Source organism: Macaca fascicularis, chromosome 11 (assembly GCF_037993035.2).
Source record: "Macaca fascicularis isolate 582-1 chromosome 11, T2T-MFA8v1.1".
Lineage (NCBI taxonomy): Eukaryota > Metazoa > Chordata > Mammalia > Primates > Cercopithecidae > Macaca > Macaca fascicularis.
In genome coordinates, this window is record NC_088385.1 from 132,174,303 (window position 1) to 132,195,203 (window position 20,901).

General features: G+C 48.3%; 1 protein-coding gene across 1 annotated transcript in view; it reads left to right on the forward strand.

Moving 5' to 3' along the window:
- Positions 1-20,184, forward strand: part of BRI3BP (BRI3 binding protein) — a 39,094-nt gene extending 18,910 nt beyond the window's left edge. The window contains exons 2-3 of the mRNA XM_005572605.4: positions 218-320; positions 14,019-20,184. Of these exons, the coding sequence (XP_005572662.1) occupies positions 218-320; positions 14,019-14,458 (543 nt within the window). The 3' untranslated portion in view covers positions 14,459-20,184. The remainder of the gene's footprint in view (positions 1-217; positions 321-14,018) is intronic.
- The last annotated feature ends 717 nt before the right edge of the window (positions 20,185-20,901 follow it).

Below are 20,901 nucleotides of genomic sequence, written 5' to 3' on the forward strand. Positions count from 1 at the left end.
GGAAGGGGTCATTTTCACCAATTTTTCTCAGCTGGGCTGTCATCAGTATCCAGTTCAAGTCACTCCCCTGGGCGTATGTGGTATTCATCATGGACGTGCGGTTTTTCCCTTCCCAGGTATAAACTCCCGGGCTCCCCGGTTCACTGCTTGACAGATAGAGGAAAACAGCAGAGTGGTGAGTAGAAATTGGGTGATGACTATTTTCTTGTTTCTGCAGTTCTTGGCCAGGCTGACCGAGAGGTTCGTGTTGGGAGTGGATATGTTCGTGGAGACACTGTGGAAAGTGTGGACCGAGCTCTTGGATGTTCTTGGACTTGATGGTAGGTGTGGGGGTGGCATTCGTGTAAGGTGTCATTCTGTTTTGGTGGTTCTGGTGGTGTGGAACTGGTACTCACAGTGAGTAATACGTGAGAAGGTTGCGGAGGGCTGGTCAGTGAGGATAGGAGTAAACATTTTTTATTTTAATAGTCTCATATAGAGGCTAGGCACAGCGGCTCATGCCTGTAATCCCAGTGCTTTGGGAGACCAAGGTGGGACGGTTGCTTGAACCCAAGAATTGCAGACCAGCCTAGGCAATGTGGTGAAATCCCATCTCCACACAAAAAGTACCAAAAAATTGCTGGGTGTGGTGGTGTGCACCTGTAGTCCCCAGCCACTCGGGAGGCTGAGGCAGGAGGATTGCCTGAGATCAGGAGTTTGAGGCTGCAGTGAGCTATGATCATGCCACTGTACTCCAGATTGGATGACAGAGCAAGACTCCTCTAAAATAATAACAAAAATAAAAAACAAATGGCCCATCAAAGCTGAGATTTCCCAGATACCATTTAGGGTAAGGTGCGACTGACTGGGTAGTGCCAACTTGTGTGTCCCTAGGCAAAACACATGGACCAGAGGTATAGTGCTCTGGCTCACTGGGATCCGTGCAATAAATGACTAGTTATTTAGGCAGAAGGGGATTTCATGGAGACAGAGACACTCAAAAGAATCTTCAGAAAGGCTGAGGGAGAGATGCATGGCCTCAGACACTGCCGAACTGGCCGTCCAGGATTGCAGCTGTTGAGACCATTGAGTTCCAGGTCACACAACTGTAGCATAATTTGAGGACCAGGAAGCCACTGCTGCCACCACAACAACTAGACTTTGCGTGTAGGTGCAGGGACCCTGGCCGTTTCTGGAACCATGCATATCGGCTGCAACACTTCACTTAATTTTCAAAGTCATGTGTGTATGGGGGAACTGCAAGGCGGAACTTACTTTCTGTCCAGTCCCCAGCTGTGAGGGAGGCAGGCTAATGCAGTTCTTAGCTCTCCAGCTTCTGCCATCCAGGAAGGCAGGCTGGAGGCAGGTGTCATCCGATGCTGTACCAGCCCACCCACCATACCCACCGCATGGGGCAAGAATTGCCAGGGGAACTCCCCTGCTTTTGTGGGCTGGGGAGGAGGGTAGTGCAGTTTGATGGTGCAGTGCTAGTCACACATTTATAGCCAGGAAGAGAACATTGGCGGGGCACAGCCCCTCCCTTTCTACATGTGGGTTGGGGCACCGATACTGGTCTTGGCGGATGGCAAGGCAGCAACGGTCCTGGTAACTGAGTGGGGCACCTCTAGTCCAGGCCTGCAGCCTGCGCCGCCCCCAGCCTTACACCTCCCTTCCCAGGCGGCTCTGCCCCACCTCCATCTGCATTCCATCAGGGGGTGACAGGAGCTAACCCGGGCAGAGTGTCCAGGGTGTGCAACTTTTATACCCAGAGGAGACCTTGTCCCTTACCACCTTAAGAGCTCCAGAGGCATCCCATGCTCTCAGGATGAAGTCACCTTCCCGTTTCTCTGCCTGCCCTGTGGTGTGCCAGGTAAGGAGGGATCTCTCAGCTGCCCCCGCTCCACTGCTCTCCTTCCGTCCACAAGGTGGAGGCCGTTCTTCCCCTGGGCCTTTCCAGAGGAAATCCCCCAGCTGGGCTCTTTCCGGCCCCACCGCCCTGGTCCCAGCTGCCACCTGTCTCCCGGGAAAGTCTGCAGTTGCTGCGTGTGGCAGGGTTCCTAAGACCACTTACAGGCCCACCGGTTCCCTCGGAGCACTGGCAGGACTCAGCATATAGCTGTCCTCACGGCTGTGATGTATTGTGACGGAAGGACGCAAGCACCATCAGCAAAGGGAAAAGGCGCGTGAAGTCCCAGGGAGGCCAGGCTCAAGCGTCGAAGTCCTCTCCCTGGGGAGTCACACGGGACGCACTTAATTCCCCCAGCAGAGGGTGCCCACCGACGACTCCGTGCCCAGGCTTTTTATTGGGGGCTGGTCATGTCATCACCCTCTGCTTGACGTGTCAAAATTCTAGACTCCCAGAGGGAATGCAGGTGTTGTCACAAACCACATCATTTGTGTCAACAGCCTAGGCCTGGCGTCTCCGGGCTGCACTCTGGCCCCAGCTCTGCACCTGGCACAAAGAGGCCCTGTTTGTTTGTTTGTTTGTTTGTTTGTTTTGAGACAGAGTCTTGCTGTGTCGCCCAGGCTGGAGTGCAGTGGCGATATCTCGGCTCACTGCAAGCTCCGCCTCCTGGGTTCATGCCTCAGCCTCCTGAGTAGCTGGGACTACAGGCTCCCGCCACCACGCCAGGCTAATTTTTTGTATTTTTAGCAGAGAGGGGGTTTCACCGTGTTAGCCAAGATGGTCTCGATCTCCTGACCTCATGATCCTCCCGTCTCAGCCTCCCAAAGTGCTGGGATTACAGGCGTGAGCCACCATCCCTGGCCTTTGTTTGCTTTTGTTTAGGATCTCACTCTATTGCCCAGGCTGGAGTGTAGTGGCTCAGTCATGGCTCACTACAGCCTCAACTTCCTGGGCTTGTGATCCTCCCACCTCAGCCTCCCAAGTAGCTGGAACCACAGGCCCATGCCACCAGGCCTGGCTACTTTTTACATTTTCTGTAGAGACAGGGTCTTACCATGTTGCCCAGGCTGTTCTCAAACTCTTGGGCTCAAACCGTTCTCCTGCTTCAGCCTCCCAAAGTGCTGGGATTATAGGCGTGAGCCACCACACACAGCCCACTCTTGGTTAATAAGAGCAGGAGGGCTGTGGGGCCCGCTGCTTAGCCAGTCATGTGGGCTGAAATGTGCTCCCCGAGAGTAAGAATATGTATTCCAGTCCTAGCCCTGGGCCTGTGAGTGAGCCCTTGTTTGGGAATGGGGTCTGCAGATGTGATCAAGTTAAATGAGATCATCTTGGATTAGAGTGGACCCTCAATTTAATGATTGATGTGCTTATAAGAAGTGGGGAATTTGAACACAGAAGCACCAAGAAACATAGGGAGAAGATGGCCCTGGGAAGTGAGAAACAGGGACTAGAGGGATGGAGCCATAAGCCAAGGAACACCTGGGGCTACCAGAAGCTGGAAGAGGCGAGGAAGGATCTTCCCTTGAGCTTTCAGAGGGAGCGTGGCCCCGCCGAGACCTTGATTCAGACTTCCGGCCTCCAGAACCGCAAGTGGATGAATTTCTGTTGTAAACCGCCCAGTTTGTAGTGGTTTGTTGAGGCAGCCATGGGAAACTACTATACCATAGCCCTGTTACATGTGGAATCTCTCAGCACTGCCCATCGGTCCTTGACATCCCCGTTTTACTGATCAGAGATGGGGGAATGAGGTCCACTGGCCATGATGGGCACCCTGGTTCATACCTGTTGACACCCCAGGCCATTCAGAAACATCTCTGAGTTCAACCTTTAAGAGGCCTTATGCCAACTCAGTCACCTCACTGCTCAAAGAATTGGAGGCGTCAGCATAGCCAGAGGACACTGTGCACCTGGCAGCCCCCCGAGGCCACTCATGGCCCCTCCTGGGACTTGGCAGAGCTAACGCACCCTCCCCCAGATACAGCCACTGCGTGCAATCCTCTTAGCTTCCGTATTCACCACCTGCCCGGATTGTCAAACTCTCCGTGTTTTCATCGCCACCCATTGAACCCTGGAGAAACAAACCTGATTGCAGAAAATCGCACGCAGCTTGGAATGAAAAACTACAGAGTAGGAACAGCCTCCTAATCATATGGAAGAAGCCCAGAATAGAGGCATCCGCAGCGGATCCATAAGCCCTGAATGCCCGCATTCATCAGGAGAGCAGCTGGCGCGTTCCGGAGGCGAAACCAGCTTGCTTCCGTGTTGAAGCTTTTCTAGTTCTGTTTGATGCGTAAGCTTCAAGGCATCCAAAGGCCTTTGGAATTCGTGTCTTATGCGTAGAAGTTTGAGTGCAAAATGCTTTACAGGAAGCCATACACCAACGTTGGATATTCTGGTAAAAAAGGTTTCTGTGAGCACAATTCTGTAATTTCTTTCTTCAGTGTTTTTTTTTTTTTTTTTAAGAGTCTGGTTAAAATGGGAACTCCGTAGCCCCAAGTGGTCTAATAGAAAAAGAATGTGAGCCCCCTAGGTGATGTGAAGTTTTCTAGTAACCATGTCAAAAGGGTAAAAAGAAATGGTGAAATTAATTTTTCTTTCTTTTCTTTTCTTTTTTTTGGGGGGTGGTGGGGGGCAGGAGGGATGAAGTCTTACTCTGTTGCCCAAGCTGGAGTGCAGTGGCGTGATCTTGGCTCACTGCAACCTCCGCCTCCCGGGTTCATGCCAGTCTCCCGCCTCAGCCTCCCGAGTAGCTGGGATTACAGGCATGTGCCACCACGCCTGGCTAATTTTTTTGTATTTTTATTAGAGACAGGGTTTCACTGTGTTGGCCAGGCTGGTCTTGAGCTCCTGACCTCGTGATCCACATGCCTCGGCCTCCCAAAGTGCTGGGATTACAGGCATGAGCCACGCTCCCAGCCTTTTTTTTTTTTTGAGACAAGAGGCTTGCCCTATTGCCCAGGCTGGAGTGCAGTGGCACAATCCCAGCTCACTGCAGCCTCCACCACCCCAGGCTCAGGTGATTCTCCTACCTCAGCTTCCCAACTAGCTGGGACCAAAGGTGTGCGCCACCACGTCTGGCTAATTTTTTTGTATTTTTAGTAGAGACAAAGTTTCTCTATGTTGGCCAGGCTGGTCTTGAGCTCCTGACCTCGTGATCCACCTGCCTCAGCCTCCCAAAGTGCTGGGATTATGGGCATGAGCCACTGCTCCCAGCCTTTTTTTTTTTTTTTTTCTGAGACAGAGTCTCGCTCTGTCGCCCAGGCTGGAGTGCAGTGGCCGGATCTCAGCTCACTGCAAGCTCCGCCTCCCGGGTTCACGCCATTCTCCTGCCTCAGCCTCCCAAGTAGCTGGGACTACAGGCGCCTACCACCTCGCCCGGCTAGTTTTTTTTGTATTTTTTAGTAGAGGGGGTTTCACCGTGTTAGCCAGGATGGTCTCGATCTCCTGACCTCGTGATCCACCCGTCTCGGCCTCCCAAAGTGCTGGGATTACAGGTTTGAGCCACCGCGCCCGGCTTTTTTTTTTTTTTTTTGAGACAGAGTCTTGCCCTGTTGCCCAGGCTGGAGTGCAGTGGCACAATCTCACCGCCGCCTCCACCACCCCAGGCTCAGGTGATTCTCCTACCTCAGCTTCCCAACTAGCTGGGACCACAGGTGTGCGCCACCACGTCTGGCTAATGTTTGTATTATTATTATTATTTTTTGAGATGGAGTATTGCTCTGGCACCTAGCCTTGAATGCAGTGGCCGATCTCGGCTCACCACTGCAACCTCCACCACCTGGGTTCAAGCCATTGTCGTGCCTCAGCCTCCTGAGTAGCTGGGATTAGAGGCTCCTGCCACCATGCCTGGCTAATTTTTAAATTTTTTTTAGTAGAGATGGGGTTTCACCATCTTGGCCAGGGTAGTCTCAAACTCCTGACCTCATGATCCACCTGCCTCGGCCTCCCAAAGTGCTGGGATTACAGGCGTGAGCCACCGTGCCCCACCTAATGTTTGTATTTTTTGTAGAGATGGGGTTTTGCCATGTTGCCCAGGGTGGCCTTGAACTCCTGAGCTCCAGTGATCTGCCTGCCTTGGCCTCCCAGAGTGCTGGGATTACAGGCATGCGCCACCATGCCCAGGTGAAATTAATTTTAATAAGATATTTTAGTTAACCCAATATATTAAAAACATCCCAACTTATAATTAATAGAAAATTACGAGGTGTCTCACATTTTTTTGGGTAACTAAGGCCTTTGAGACTCAGTCTCTATTTGACACTTAGAGCGCACGTCAGTTCTGACTTGTCACATTTCAAGGGCTCAGCACACGATAGATGGCACAGCCTTTGTCCCTATTCTAGATCTGCTGGCACAAAGCATGTGTCCAGGAGTTGGAAGGATGGATTTAAGGTTCATGTCTTTGTCGTGTTGCTTACTCCTCTGAAGCCGCTGAGGCCACTTCCAACAAAGTTTCCAATAAAGTGGGGAAAATATGAACTGTGCTTCAGTGATGCATCGGCACAGGGCAGGGACTGTGTGGCTCTGGAAACTGGACCCCCTGGTTCCAAATCCCAGCTCTGCCCTGTCCTAGCTGTGGGACCCTGGGCAAGGAGTCCTTGTGTGGAAAATGCTGTTTACCCTATCAGCAAGTCATGAGGACTAGATGACTGTGTGTGTAGGGTGGTTGGATGGCGCCCAGCCCATGGTCAATACTTGGGGGCTTACAAAGGGGCCCTCCTCCAAAATGTACATCATTGTGCATTTCTGGGACCTGCCAATCTCACTTCTCCACACTGAGGGCCGGCTGGCCAGCTGCACCCAGAGCCAGCTTCCGCTGCCGCAGCCATCAGGACTGACAGGTGTGCAGGTGTAAACCTGGCCCACGCTGAGGAACAAGTCGGCCACCAAAACATTCACTTTGCTTGAACGGTGCCTGTTAGGCGTTGAATCATGTCCCCCCATATTCATCTGTTGAAGTCCTAGCTCCCAGAACCTCAGAATGGGACGCTGTTTGGAGATGGGGTCATTGTGGGTGTCATTTGTTAAGATGAGGTCATACTCTGGAGTAGGGTGGGTCCCACATCCAGTGTGACCGGTGTCCTTACATGAAGGGGAAATTTAGACACAGACACACGCAGGGAGAAGGCCGCGTGAAGGCAGAGTAGAGAGAGGAGTATGTCTGGCAGTCACGGAGTGCCAAGGATCGCCAGCAACCCGCAGACACTAGGAGGGGCCTGGGCCGATTCGCCCTGGAGCCTCTGAAGGAGCCAGCCCTGCTGACACGTTCTTCGAAGACTTCCAGCCTCCAAACAAACTGAGAGAATAAACTTCTGTTCTTTTTTTTTTGAGATGGAGTCTTGCCCTGTTGTCCAGGCTGGAGTGCAGTGGTGCTATCTTGGCTCACTGCAGCCTCCGCCTCCTGGGTTCAAGCGATTCTATTGCCTCAGCCTTCCGAGTGGCTGGGATTACAGGCTCATGCCACCAAATCTGGCTAATTTTGTTGTTGTTGTTTTGAGGCGGAGTCTTGCTCTGTTGCTCAGACTGGAGTGCTGTGGTACAATCTCAGCTCACTGCAACCTCTGCCTCCCGGGTTCAAGCGATTCTCCGGCGTCAGCCTCTTAAATAGCTGGAATTACAGGCACCCACCACCACACTGGGCTAATTTTTGTATTTTCGGTAGAGGCGGGGTTTCACCATGTTGGCCAGGCTGGTCTCGAACTACTGATCTCAGGTGATCCATCCGCCTTGGCCTCCCAAAGTGTTGGGATTACAGGCGTGAGCTGCTGCACCCGGCCTTCTGTTCTTTTTTTAGCTACTTGGCCATGGCAGCGCTAGGGAAGTCAGATGGTACCCCTTGACCATCAGGCAGAACATGCAGGGCCACTCGTGTTCTCTTTAGGATTTTGAGGGCCTCAGGGAGTGACATTGCTTTGGACCACCCTTCCTTGGTTTAAAGGACAGCTTTCACTGAAGTCACCGAGGGGTGGAAGGCAGGGGTGGCATTCTCCTCTCTGGGCATCTTTCCCGGCTGATCACCTATCTTGGCCCCTTGATGACATGATGATGCTTCTCAAAGTATGCTCTGAGGAACCCCAGGAGGTCCCTGAGACCCTTTTGATTAGGAGGGGTGACTTGAGAGTTCCTCTCTTTTCCAGTAACATGTCTCTGAGGTCAGGGATTTAGCAGGTACTTTAATACTTCCATATATATTGATGCCATGTTAAGATGACGGCATTTTAGGTATATTGGATTAAACAAAATATCTTATTAATATTAATTCCACTTTTTTTTTTTTTTTTTTTTTGCCTTTTTTACTGTGAGTACTTGACAATTGTCGGTGACAAACGTGGCTCATATTTGTGGCTGGTGTTCCGTTCCTCTGAATTCAAAAACAGATTTGGGGGCCAGGTCTCCTCCAAATAGCTAGATAGGAAAGAGACTGGCAAACATTCAGAACACTGCCACTGTTCTCACTGTGCTTTGTTCTGCTTTCAAAACAGTTGCTTTTCGTGAAAAATATTTTGTGTTAACCTATTGTCTCGGTCAGTTCAGGCTGCTATAACAAAATTCCATAGACTGTGTGGCTTAACAACGACCTTTTTTTTTTTTTGAGATGGAGACTCTGTTCCGCAGGCTGGAGTGCAGTGGTGCAATCTCGGCTCACTGCAACCTCGGCCTCCCGGGTTCCAGTGATTCTCCTGCTTCAGCCTCCTGAGTAGCTGGGATTACAGACATGTGCCACCACGCCTGACTAATTTTGTGTTTTTTTTAGTAAAGATGAGGTTTTGCCATATTGGTCAGGCTGGTCTCAAACTCCTGACCTCAGATGATCTGCCCACCTTGGCCTCCCAAAGAGCTGAGATTACAGGCATGAGCCACCGTGCCTGGCCTAACAGACATTTTCATTTCTCACAGTTTGGAGGCGGGAAGTCCAGGATGAAGGTGCCGGCAGATTCAGGCTGTGGGGAGAGCCCTTTCTTGTAGACGATGCCTCACTGTGTCTCATGTGGAAGGAACAAAGCAGTTATCTGGGATCTCTTTATAAGGGCACTAAACTCATTCATGGGAGCTCCACCCCCATGACCTGATCACCTCCCCAGGACTCCACCTCCTAAGACCATCACTTTTGGGTTTAGGATTTCAACATAGGAATTTTGTGGGGGATGCAAACACTCAAAGCCTAGCATCTATAATGGGTTATTTGAAAACGAGTTAATGATAGCAATGTTTTTAAATTATTAACAGCTGGGCACAGTGGCTCATGCTGGTAATCCCAGCACTTTGGGAGGTTGGGGCAGACAGATTGCTTAAGCCCAGGAGTTTGAGACCATCCTCGGCAACATAGTGAGACCCTGTCTCTACAAAAAATCAAAACATTAGCTAGGTGGTGCATGCTTGTAGTCTCAGCTACTCAGGAGGCTGAGGTGAGAGAATTGCTTGAGCCCAGGAGAGAGAGGTTGCAATGAGCTGAGATCATGCTACTGCAGTCTAGCCTGGGCTACAGAGCAAGACTAAGTAAATGAAAAATAAATAAAATTTAAAAGACAATTAACAACTAATTAAAAACTAACCTAATTTTCTGCTCTGGTAAATATATCAGTTAGGTGGAACCCACATAAACAAAAGCTCTGGGGACGCTTCAATAATACTGAAGAGTGCAAACAGGTCTTGAGACTGAGAGGTTTAGGAAACACTGGTTTAGCCTCCAGTCTGCAGGGGACAGGTGTGAAAGTCAGCTCCCAAGTCAACCACATTTAGTCAAAATGCTCATGATGCCTCAGGAAGGCACGGTATAGGAAACATACCCTGGCTTCTGGGGAGTCCTGGTGACCCCAAACCTTTAGTCCCAGAGACGGCTGCTGTTTACAGTGTTGGACTCTAGACACTGGCCCGCCGTGCAGAGCCTGATCATTCTGGGGAACTATGAGACATTCACGCCGTAGGTGTCGTTATTGACCGGAGGAGTTCCAGGGTCGAGGCTTCCCATCTCAGGCCTGCTCTGGATTTGCGCTTGCCCACTCCAGATGGTTGTGTCACACTTCTCCCCATGGTCTTCTCTGTCCCCAAATGCATACAGTTCATCACGCCTAAGCCGATGGATCTCAAAGTGACCCTTAGATCAGCAGCAGCAGCAGGAGCCTCCCTGGCAAACTTGTAAGCGGCGCAGATGTGGCTGGGCATGGTGCCTCACGCCTGTAATCCCAGCACTTTGGGAAGCCAAGGCAGGCAGGTTGCTTGAGCTCAGGAGTTTGAGACCAGCCTGGGCAACATAGCGAGATCCTATCTGTATTTGCTGGTTTCCACACTGCTATAAGAAAATGCCTGAGGCTGGGTAATTTATAAATAAAAGAGGTTTAATTGACTCACAGTTCCACATGGCTGGGGAGGCCTCAGGAAACTTGTAATCATGGCGGAAGTCAAAGGGGAAGCAAGGCACATCTTACATGGCAGCAGGAGAGAGAGGAAGCAATAGCGAGGGATAAACTGCCAAACACTTAAACCATCAGATCTCGTGAGACTCTCTCACTTTCATGAGAACAGCATGGAGGAAACCACCCCCACGATCCAATCACCTCCTACCAGGTCCCTCCCTGGACACGTGGGGACTACAATTTGAAATTAGATTTGGGTGAGAACACAGAGCCAAACCATGTCACTGTCTCTATAGAAAAATACAAAAATTAGGCAGCTGTATTGGCGCACGCCTGTAGTCCTGGCTACTTGGGAGTCTGAGGTGGGAGGATCGCTTGAGCCCGAAAGGTCAAGGCTGCAGTGAGCTGAGATCACACCATCACACTCCAGCCTGGGTGACAGAACAAGACCCTGTCTAAAGCAAAAAAAGCTGCAGATTCGTCGACCCACCCAGGACCTACTGAATCAGATCCGGGGGTGGGGCCCAGCAACCTATTTTCCTAAGCCCTCCAGGGGATTCCTGGAGGAATCACACAAGTTTGAGAGCTGCTTGTGTAAATTACCCTTAGGATATAGCTCTCCTTGGACTTGTTAAACAACACTGTGAGGAAACAGACAATTGCAACATGTGGGACCTCCTGCAAGAAAACCATCCAGGAAAAATTAGACTTCAGAATTTCAGTGTTTCTAAAATGTCTTGGGGCCGGGCGCGGTGGCTCAAGCCTGTAATCCCAGCACTTTGGGAGGCCGAGACGGGCGGATCACGAGGTCAGGAGATCGAGACCATCCTGGCGAACACGGTGAAACCCCGTCTCTACTAAAAAATACAAAAAACTAGCCGGGCGAGGCGGCGGGCGCCTGTAGTCCCAGCTACTCGGGAGGCTGAGGCAGGAGAATGGCATAAACCCGGGGGGCGGAGCTTGCAGTGAGCTGAGATCCGGCCACTGCACTCCAGCCCGGGCGACAGAGCCAGACTCCGTCTCAAAAAAAAAAAAAATAAAAAATAAAAAATAAATAAATAAATAAAATGTCTTGGGTCTCTTCTCGATTAACAGAGACTAAAGTGATGGCGAATGCAGAACATGAACTGTTGCTGGGTCCTGGTGAGGGTCAGGAGGAAACAGCTATTCCTGGATAACTGGGAAATTCAAGTGATATTATATGGAATTGTTAATTAATTTTTTTTTGACACAGAGCCTCACTGTGTCTCAGGCTGGAGTGCAGTGGCGCCATCTAGGCTCACTGCAACCTCTGCCTCCTGGGTTCAAGCAATTCTTCGTGCCTCAGCCTCTTGAGTAGCCAGGATTACAGGTGTGCGCCACCACGCCTGTCTAATTTTTGTGTTTTTAGTAGAGATGGGATTTCACCATGTTGGCCAGGCTGGTCTCAAACTCCTGATCTCAGGTGATCCACCCACCTCGGCTTCTCAAATGCTGGCATGAACCACCGCTCCTGGCCTGGAATTGTTAATTTTCTTAGAATGATGATAGTATGGTTTTGAGATGAATGATGTCTTTATTCTTAGATGATGCATGATGAAATATGTGTACATCTTTCAAATGGGTTAATCCAAAAAGTATGTAAATGGAGAATGCAATATACAGCATTTTTAATAATTGTTCAACCTAGTTGGTTTCAAAAGGAATATTCTACTGTTCTTTCAACTTTTTTGTTTCAATTTCCTTAAGTCAGGCACACAGAAGATGCTACTCTTACATTTCACTGCATTCTTGAGATGGAACTTCTTGTGTGGGTACCAGTTAGGATCAGGTTTGGCTGAAACAGAAATCCAACATAACATTGGCTTAACCAAGATGGATGCTTATTTCCCTCTTATATAAAAGTTCTCAGGGAGGTGGTGAGGCGGGTTTGATGGTTCTGATGCATGTGGTGCTCTGGACCAAAGTACCTTCCATTGTATTGTTCCTCCATGAGTGCCTTCCCCGACCTCATGTTCCAAAGTGGCTGCTCCAATTCCAGCCATTGTATCCATGTTCCAGCAGGCAGAAGAGGTAAAGGACACATTCCTGCTACTTTAAGGGAAAACCCTCTGAAGCTACTGCAAAAGACTTCCACTTACCTCTCCTTGACCAAAGCTTAGTTATGTAGCTGCAAGAGAGGCTAGGAAATGCTTTAATCCTAGGTGGTAGTGTGCTCAGCCTGAAGGGCATTTGTTACTATGGAAACTGAAGGACAATTTGCAGGCTATGCCCCACTGCCAGAGGTGTTTTAGTAAAAGGCAAAAGTTGTTTTTTGAGACAAAGTCTTACTCTGTCAAACAGGCTGGAGTGCAGTGGCACATTTTGGCTCACTGCAGCCTTGACCTCCCAGCCTGAAGTGATCCTCCCACCTCAGCCTCCTGAGTAGCTGGGACTACAGGTGTGTGCTATCACGCCTGTCTAAATTTTTAAAAATTTGTGTTCTCTAGAGATTGGTTCTGTATTAGTCTGTTTTCACACTGCCATAAAAACATACCCGAGGCCAGGCATAGTGGCTCAGGCCTGTAATCCCAGCACTTTGGGAGGCTGAGGAGGTGGATCACTTGAGGTCAGGAGTTCAAGACCAGCCTGGCCAACACGGTGAAACCTCATCTCTACTAATTATACAGAAAGCAGCTGGGTATGGTGGCATGTGCCAATAATCCCAGCTACTTGGGAGACTGAGGCAGGAGAATTGCTTGAACCTGGGAGGCAGAGGTTGCAACGAGCCAAGATTGTGCCACTGCACTCCAGCCTCAAACAAACAAAAAACCTGAGACTGGGTAATATATAAATAAAAGAGGTTTAATTGACTCACAGTTCTGCATGGCTCAGGAAACATAATCATGGCAGAAGGCAAAGGAGAAGCAAGCACCATCTTCACAAGGCGGTAGGAGAGAGAGAGCAAAGGAGGCAGCTGCCAAACACTTTTATACCATCAGATCTCATGAGATCCCCGCCCACGATCACAAACAGCATGGGAAACCACCCCCATGACCCAGTCACCCCCCCCACGAGGTTCCTTCCTCCCCACGTGAGGATTACCCCCACCCACGATCACAAACAGCATGGGAAACCACCCCCATGACCCAGTCACCCCCCAACGAGGTTCCTTCCTCCACACGTGACAATTACAATTCAAGATGAGATTTGTGTGGCAGCACAGAGCCAGTCCGTATCAGGGTCTCACTATGTTGCCCAGGCTGAAGGTGAAAGATGTATATGATTTGAAGAGAAACCAGTGTATGGAGAGGATTTTTAAAACTCAATATGGCAGGCCGTCTTAAAGGGCTTCCCTGGCCAGGCACAGTGGCTTACTCCTGTAATCTCAGCACTTTGGGAGGCCGAGGCGGGTGGATCACCTGAGGTCAGGAGTTCGAGACCAGCCTGACTAACATGGAGAAACTCCGTCTCTACTAAAAATACAAAATTAGCCAGGTATGGTGGCGCATGCCTAGCTACTCAGGAGGCTGAGACAGGAGAATCACTTGAACCTAGGAATCAGAGGTTGCGATGTGCCGAGATCACACCATTGCACTCCAGCCTGGGCAACAGAGCAAGACTCGGTCTCAAAAAAAGGCTTCCCTGTGTGTCCTCACGGAGCTTAGTGTGACTATTCAGAGGAACTTCCTTGAGTTCCTTGGGTTGTTGCAAAGGCCTTTTAAGCCCAGCAGGCCAGCTAAGCTACCCAACTCCAGCTTGTCAGGAAACCGCTGGCCCCTGTGTAACCAGCCCTGTTCCTCTTTTCTGTCCTGCAGTCTCCAACCTGTCCCAGTATTTCAGCCCAGCCTCGGTGTCCAGCAGCCCGGCCCGCGCGCTCCTGCTGGTCGGCGTCGTCCTCCTGGCCTACTGGTTCTTGTCCCTGACCCTGGGCTTCACCTTCAGCGTCCTGCACGTGGTGTTCGGCCGCTTCTTCTGGATCGTGCGGGTCGTCCTGTTTTCCATGTCCTGCGTGTACATCCTGCACAAGTACGAGGGCGAGCCCGAGAACGCGGTGCTGCCGCTGTGCTTCGTGGTGGCCGTCTACTTCATGACCGGGCCCATGGGCTTCTACTGGCGAAGCAGCCCCAGCGGCCCCAGCAACCCCAGCAACCCCAGCGTGGAGGAGAAGCTGGAGCACTTGGAGAAGCAGGTCAGACTGCTCAACATCCGTCTCAACCGGGTGCTCGAGAGCCTGGACCGCTCCAAGGACAAGTGAAGGTCAGCCGGCCGGGCGGGTCCACAGTTACCAGCACGCTGTCTCAGAAAACGGAAACGGAGGAAAAAAAAGCCAAACCCCAAACAATCTTAATAAACACGACTGAGCAAGAAAGTGGCGCTGTGTAAGGCTATTTCCACCCACCCGGCAGCTCTCAGGACACATTCCCAGAAGAGCGGAAAGATCATTGACGTGGAACTACACACGAAGTGTCATTAGTGGGAAAAAAAATATTTTTTAAACAAAGGATATAACCATATTTAGCTGTACAGTAAGAAATTTATCTGTGCATAGAGCATACAGTTAATTTTTTCAAGCATTTAAATACATCTTTTGTAAGGTTTTTTAATAAAGGCAGATTGAGTCAAGTTTATTAAAACTTTACATGGAGGGGAAGAATATGCTAATTTGACATTTGAGAAAAGTTGAAATGCAAGCGTTTGTTTTCGCAGCTTAGGGGATTGGTGGGTGAGGTCTGTGTGCGTTATTTTCATGTTCCCCAACTGTGAGCTTTATTTCATGTTATTTTTGGTGGATGTTGACTTAGTTCATGAATGTTGTCACTTCTAAATGTGGACAGTTGGGCTGCAGGATGCAACTCCACCTCTTTGGGATCCTAGAGACCCCTGCCAAGCTCCCATCGGTCCTATTTCTAAATGAAGACATCGCCATTTCTAGACCTGAGATTTTCTCCCCTCTGTGGTTGTATGTATTTTAACCTCAACATTTTGAAAAGGAAAATGCAATTAGGGGCCAAGAAATGTCCTGGGGATTTGATGCCAGGAAGTACCTGTGTAAGGATTGGAGATTGCTCCAGAATCTGTTCCTTGTCTGTCTCAATTTGCAGTTTGCTCACTAGGCCTATATACAAAAGCTATAGCCTTGAGGGGTTTTTTGTTTCATTTTGCTTTTGGTTTCCTTAGGACGTTAGAAGGAAAACAAGCAGTAGCAGCTAATAACATTCTCAAGTGTATTGCTGCTTAGAAAGATTCTCAGGAACAATTAGCAGCAATAAGCAAGCCTTTGAAAAGAGCTGAATTATTTTTCCTGAAATATTTACAATACACAGGTGCTTTTTATCTGAAATCTGTTGTGTCCTCCTTTTAGGCAGTTTCTGTGGGCAGAGAGTGGGACATGCGATGTGGGCAGCTGTGGGGATCCTGGGCAAGGGAGTTTCAGAAGGTGTGGCTCAGGGGCTGGTAGAAACGCCCCTTTGCTAGAACTTGTTTTTTAAAAAAGAAAGCCCTAGGCCAGGCGCAGTGGCTGACGCCTGTAATCCCAGCACTTTGGGAGGCCAAGGAGTGTGGATCACCTGAGGTCAGGAGTTCGAGACCAGCTTGGCCAACATGGTGAAACCCCCGTCTCTACTGAAAATACAAAAATTAACGGCATGGTGGTGTGTGCCTGTAGCCCAGCTACTCAGGAGGCTGAGGCAGGAGAATTGCTTGAACCTGGGAGGCGGAGGTTGCGGTGAGCTGAGATCACACCACTACACTCCAGCCTAGGCAATAGAGCAAGACTCCATCTTAAAAAAAAAAAAGGCCCAGCATTTTGCAGCTTTGAAGCTGCTGGGATCACGACTATCTCTGTGGCCCTTACCTGGCCACAGATGTGCCCTGGCAACCCACTCACAGTGCCCTGCGTGCAGGTTGGTAGATATGCCTGCCAGACCTGCTAGAATCAAGACCTTATGGTCCAGGTCTCAGTTTGGAGAAGACTCAGCTGTCCGCCACTTCTTGTGTAGTGTTCCTGTGAAGTTTTATTTTTGGTGCAAGTATCTGGAAAACAGATACAGATGTTTTTGTGGATGTTGATGAGACTTCTGTTTTTAAGGTACACATGATGGGACCCAAACTCTCCTGGAGAGTTCCATTCACTTTCTGAAACGTGTACCTGTTTCAGGTGCATGTTTATTCAATGTGCATGGGTATTTAAGATTTGCTGGAGCAGGCTGGGCATGGTGGCTCACCCCTGTAATCCCAGCACTTTGGGAGGCCAAAGCGGGCGGATCACCTGAGGTCAGGAGTTCGAGACCAGCCTGGCCAACATAGTGAAACCCCGTCTCTACTAAAAATACAAAAATTAGCCGGGCCTAGTGGTGGGTGCCTGTGATCCCAGCTACTTGAGAGGCTGAGGCTGGAGAATTGCTTGAACCTGGGAGGCAGAGGTTGCAATGAGCGAGATCATGCCACTACACTCCAGCCTCAGCAACAGAGCGAGACTCCATCTCAAAAAAATTATTTGCTGGATCAATTTTTTTTTTTTTTTTTTTTTTTTGAGATGGAGTCTCGCTCTGTCACCCAGGCTAGAGTGCAGTAGCGCGATCTGCAAGCTCCGCCTCCCAGGTTCATGCCACTCTCCTGCCTCAGCCTCCTGAGTAGCTGGGATTAAAGGTGCCCGCCACTGCACACGGCTAATTTTTTGTATTTTTAAAAAACACGGGGTTTCACCGTGTTAGCCAGGATGATCTCGATCTCCTGACCTTGTGATCCGCCTGCCTCAGCCTCCCAAAGTGCTGGGATTACAGGCGTGAGCCATCGCGCCCGGCCTGGATCAAATCTTTATCCATGCACATTGGAACACAGGATTACTGGGTTGAAATCATTCTAGTTTTGTCATTTAGATACTTGTAGATGAATCTATTTTAGCACAGGGTGTAAATAACTCGGGAGGTCATCTCCATCTTCTTTCCTTTTGTGCATTTGGCTATATCACGTTTAGGTACTAAAACAGCTTTGCTCATGTTAGCCCATGGAAAACTGGCGTTCTGTGCACAAAGCCAATGATCGCCGGCCCTGCCTTGGCCCCTCCCTTGTTTGTGGTCATTGTGAGATGCCCGCATGTTAAGGCTTAAGCTGTCACTGGACTGCGCGTAATACCCGCTTCATTCCTCCTCCCACCCTCTTACCCGAAACATGAAGGGCACTGCGCTCTATTGAGATCTCGGTAAGATCATCATTTTAACTCGTATTCGACTGAGGGAGGTAACATGTTATCTGGGTGCTGGTGGATTGAGACCTCAAGCATCAATTCAAAATTGCTGTCGAAAATATGCACAATTTTTTTCCACTTTGGCTAAGTGTAGGCTCTGAAGCCAATTTTATAGCTTGATACATTCTGGTGAAAGATGTCTTCATTTTTAATGAAAGAACCTACAGTTAGTAGGTGTCACCTCAGGGTAGAACCTTATTTGAAATTCTGATAGAAATCCTAGATGCTAGATTTGAAATAAACCTCGGTTTTATTGCATATATTTTACCTTTTTTGGGGCACATCTTACCCCAAAATAATTGGGGATTTTTGGTTCCTTCTCCATTCCATGGAAGCTTGTAGGATATTGGGATTGGGCCTCTCCTCGCCACCTGCCTCATCTCTTTGTTTTTTTCTCTCTTTTGTATGTGGAAAAATGTATTTTTGTACCATATCTCATACCTGGAGAGAAACCTTTTTTATATCTTCAGGGCTGTAGAATATATTAGTGCAACACTTCACTGAATGTGATGTAAAAGCATTCTCATGAAAACTGGTTCTGTTATAATTAAGACTCAGTGTTTAAAAGATCTTAATCAGTGTTAATTTCCCAGTGTTTCAGTATCATAATAAACACTTGTTTTACTGAGAACAGAAAATAATTCAGAAAAGGAAAAGGACCCGCCATCTCCAGATTGCTGGAATTATATGGGCGTGTTGGGGTTGGTTCAGTGATCTCTTCCTTGACACCCTAGCAAAGATGCTTTTGTGGAGTGTAAACCTTTCATAAATATACTTTCCAGGCTGGGTACAGTGGCTCAAGCCTATAATCCCAGCACTTGGGGAGGCCAAGGCGGTGGATCACTTGTGGTTGGGAGTTCGAGACCAGCCTGGCCAACATAGTGAAATCCCGTCTCTACCAAAAAAATACAAAAAAAAAAAAAAAAAAAAGCCGGGTGTGGTGGCGGGTTCCTGTAGTCCCAGCTACTCAGAAGGCTGAGGTGGGAGAATTGCATGAACCCAGGAGGCAGAGGTTGAAGTGAACTGAGATCGCACCTCTGTACTCCAGTCGAGGCGACAGAGTGAGACCCTGTCTCAAAAAAAAAAAGTGTGTGTGTGTGTGTATATATTTATATATACACAGACACACACACACACACACACACACACACTTACTTTCCAAAACCAATCGGCATTACCTGCCCTTTGGTTTCTTTTGCTTTGGGTTTCAGCCCCCATATCATTTCCGGTAACAGCACAGCAATAGAATTTCTGGGAAGCGGGCCTTGTGAATCGTGCCTGTGTCTTAATTCACAAAGGGGAGATGAATGCCTTTGAAAGGTGTTTAATACACTTTCCCCAGAAATGAGAGCCTGTCTCATGCAGGAGTCGGGAGGCAGCGATGTCAGGGAACTGGGACTGTATCTTTATGACTGTGATGGTGGTAACCAAGTGGTGTAGTCCCCTCTGGGGAACTGAGTAAGAACACAAAGGTTTGGGTCAGTGATTAGGAAGACTGTAATATGACTTTTTACACGCCCGGGAGGGCTGCCTTGCAGAGAGGATGTGAGCAGCTTACTCACTCATCTGGCCCTGTGATTCCGCAGGCTTATGGAGCAGTTAAGAATAACAGCTGTCAAATGGCCTAGACATGGTTAATGCAATTTGTCGCTAGTGGAAATCCTGAATTGCTTCATTTTTGCGAGCGCCGCTACTTCTTAAGATGCTTTTGATGAATGACATCTGCCTTACAAGCTGACACCTGTTAACCTCTCCCCAGCAGGTTTCGAACTGGCCGACTTAACCAAAAAGCCGGCTCTTGCCATCTATCTAGTGTTAAAGGAATTCCTGAGGCTCCTAAGGGGTCAGCTGACCCACTCCCGACTTTTTAGTTTTAATGATCTATACCTTCTGCAACATTTTTGTTTATGGCCATTTGAATAGTTGGACTTTGACTCCTCACTTGTGAATAATAGGAATGCATTTTGCAGAATCTAACAATACCCTTAAAATTCATACTGGACAACCATCAGTATGATGTATAGTATTTGGTGTAAACAAATTTTATTCAGCATATTAAATTATTCTGTGTTTTGCTTTTCCTTGATATGTAGGAGGTGCACCAGTACCAGTTTTTCTCTTGTGGCTTAAAACGCTGATTGCCATTTGCCTTGTCTACTGAAAAGCTGTGGCAGCGAGTGGTGTTATTGACCATGTGTTCTAATGTCTTTTTGCAGATTTAAAGGTTTTATTGTAGTGTCCATTTAATATCTGCATGTGTTTAATCTCTGAATACCGTGTAATTAAACTGATTAACTTGTGATGGTGATGGTAATTAGCACACACTAAAAATCCAATGAAGCAATTGTTTCCCTCTTCTTAACTGGAAATCACACTTGTGAGGTATAGTATCCATTATCAACAGTGGAGTCATGATTGACTTCATATTTCGTGTATCTTGTTATAAATTTTGTATAGCATTTAATTTGGCACTTAATATAAATCAATTTGATTTAAATAGTGTGTGTGTGTACATGGTGTGTGTGTGTGTGTGCACTTTAGTTTCATGAGCCTTGGGAAATTGATTCTACAAATATATAGAGATAAATGTATCAGGCATATTTTTTTGCAAAGCGATATATACATTCCTCCTATTTATTAAATCACTGGCTTTGGTGTTATGTAGAGATATTTGTAGATCTCAGAGCAGAATTAAAATATTGTGAAAATTACAGCTTAATAAATGTTTATTGTAATTTTGTTGTATGGACTTTTAAAATATATTTCATCACTTCTAACCAAACATTTGTGGAGTTTCCCCAGTTTTGATATGTAACCAGGATTCTGTGGTTCTATTCTCAATCTGAGAAGAGTCACAAAACGTTAAATTTATGTGTTCAGTTGGAGGTAGGGTTGCAAGATAAAATACAGGATGCCCAGTTACATTTGAATTTCCGATAAACAACCAGTGGTGTTTTAGTATACTGTAGAAGTGTTGGCTGCTCATCTGAAATTCAAATGTAAGCAAGTTTCTTGTATTTTTAGTTGCCAAATCTGACAGTCCTAGCACAATGATGTGCGCCTCTCCACCCCAACCCGCGTACCCATGCTGCTTTCTCGGGTCCTAAAAATCCTTTTCTTTTTTTTTTTTTCTGAGACAGTCTCACCCAGGCTGGAGTGCAGTGGCAAGATCTCAGCTCACTGCAACCTCCATCTCCTGGGCTCAGGCAAGCATGTCTGGCTAATTTTTGTATTTTTAGTAGAGATGGGGTTTCACCATGTTGGCCAGGCTGGTCTCCAGCTCCTGACCTCAGTGATGTGCCCGTTTCAGCTTCCCAAAGTGCTGGGAAACAGGCGTGAGCCATCATGCCCAGCCCTAAAAATCCTATTCTCAGTAAACATTTAGGAGCAAATGTAACGGTAGTCTAATCAAGTTAAATACACTTCTGACCCATGAGTACTGCTCCTGGTTT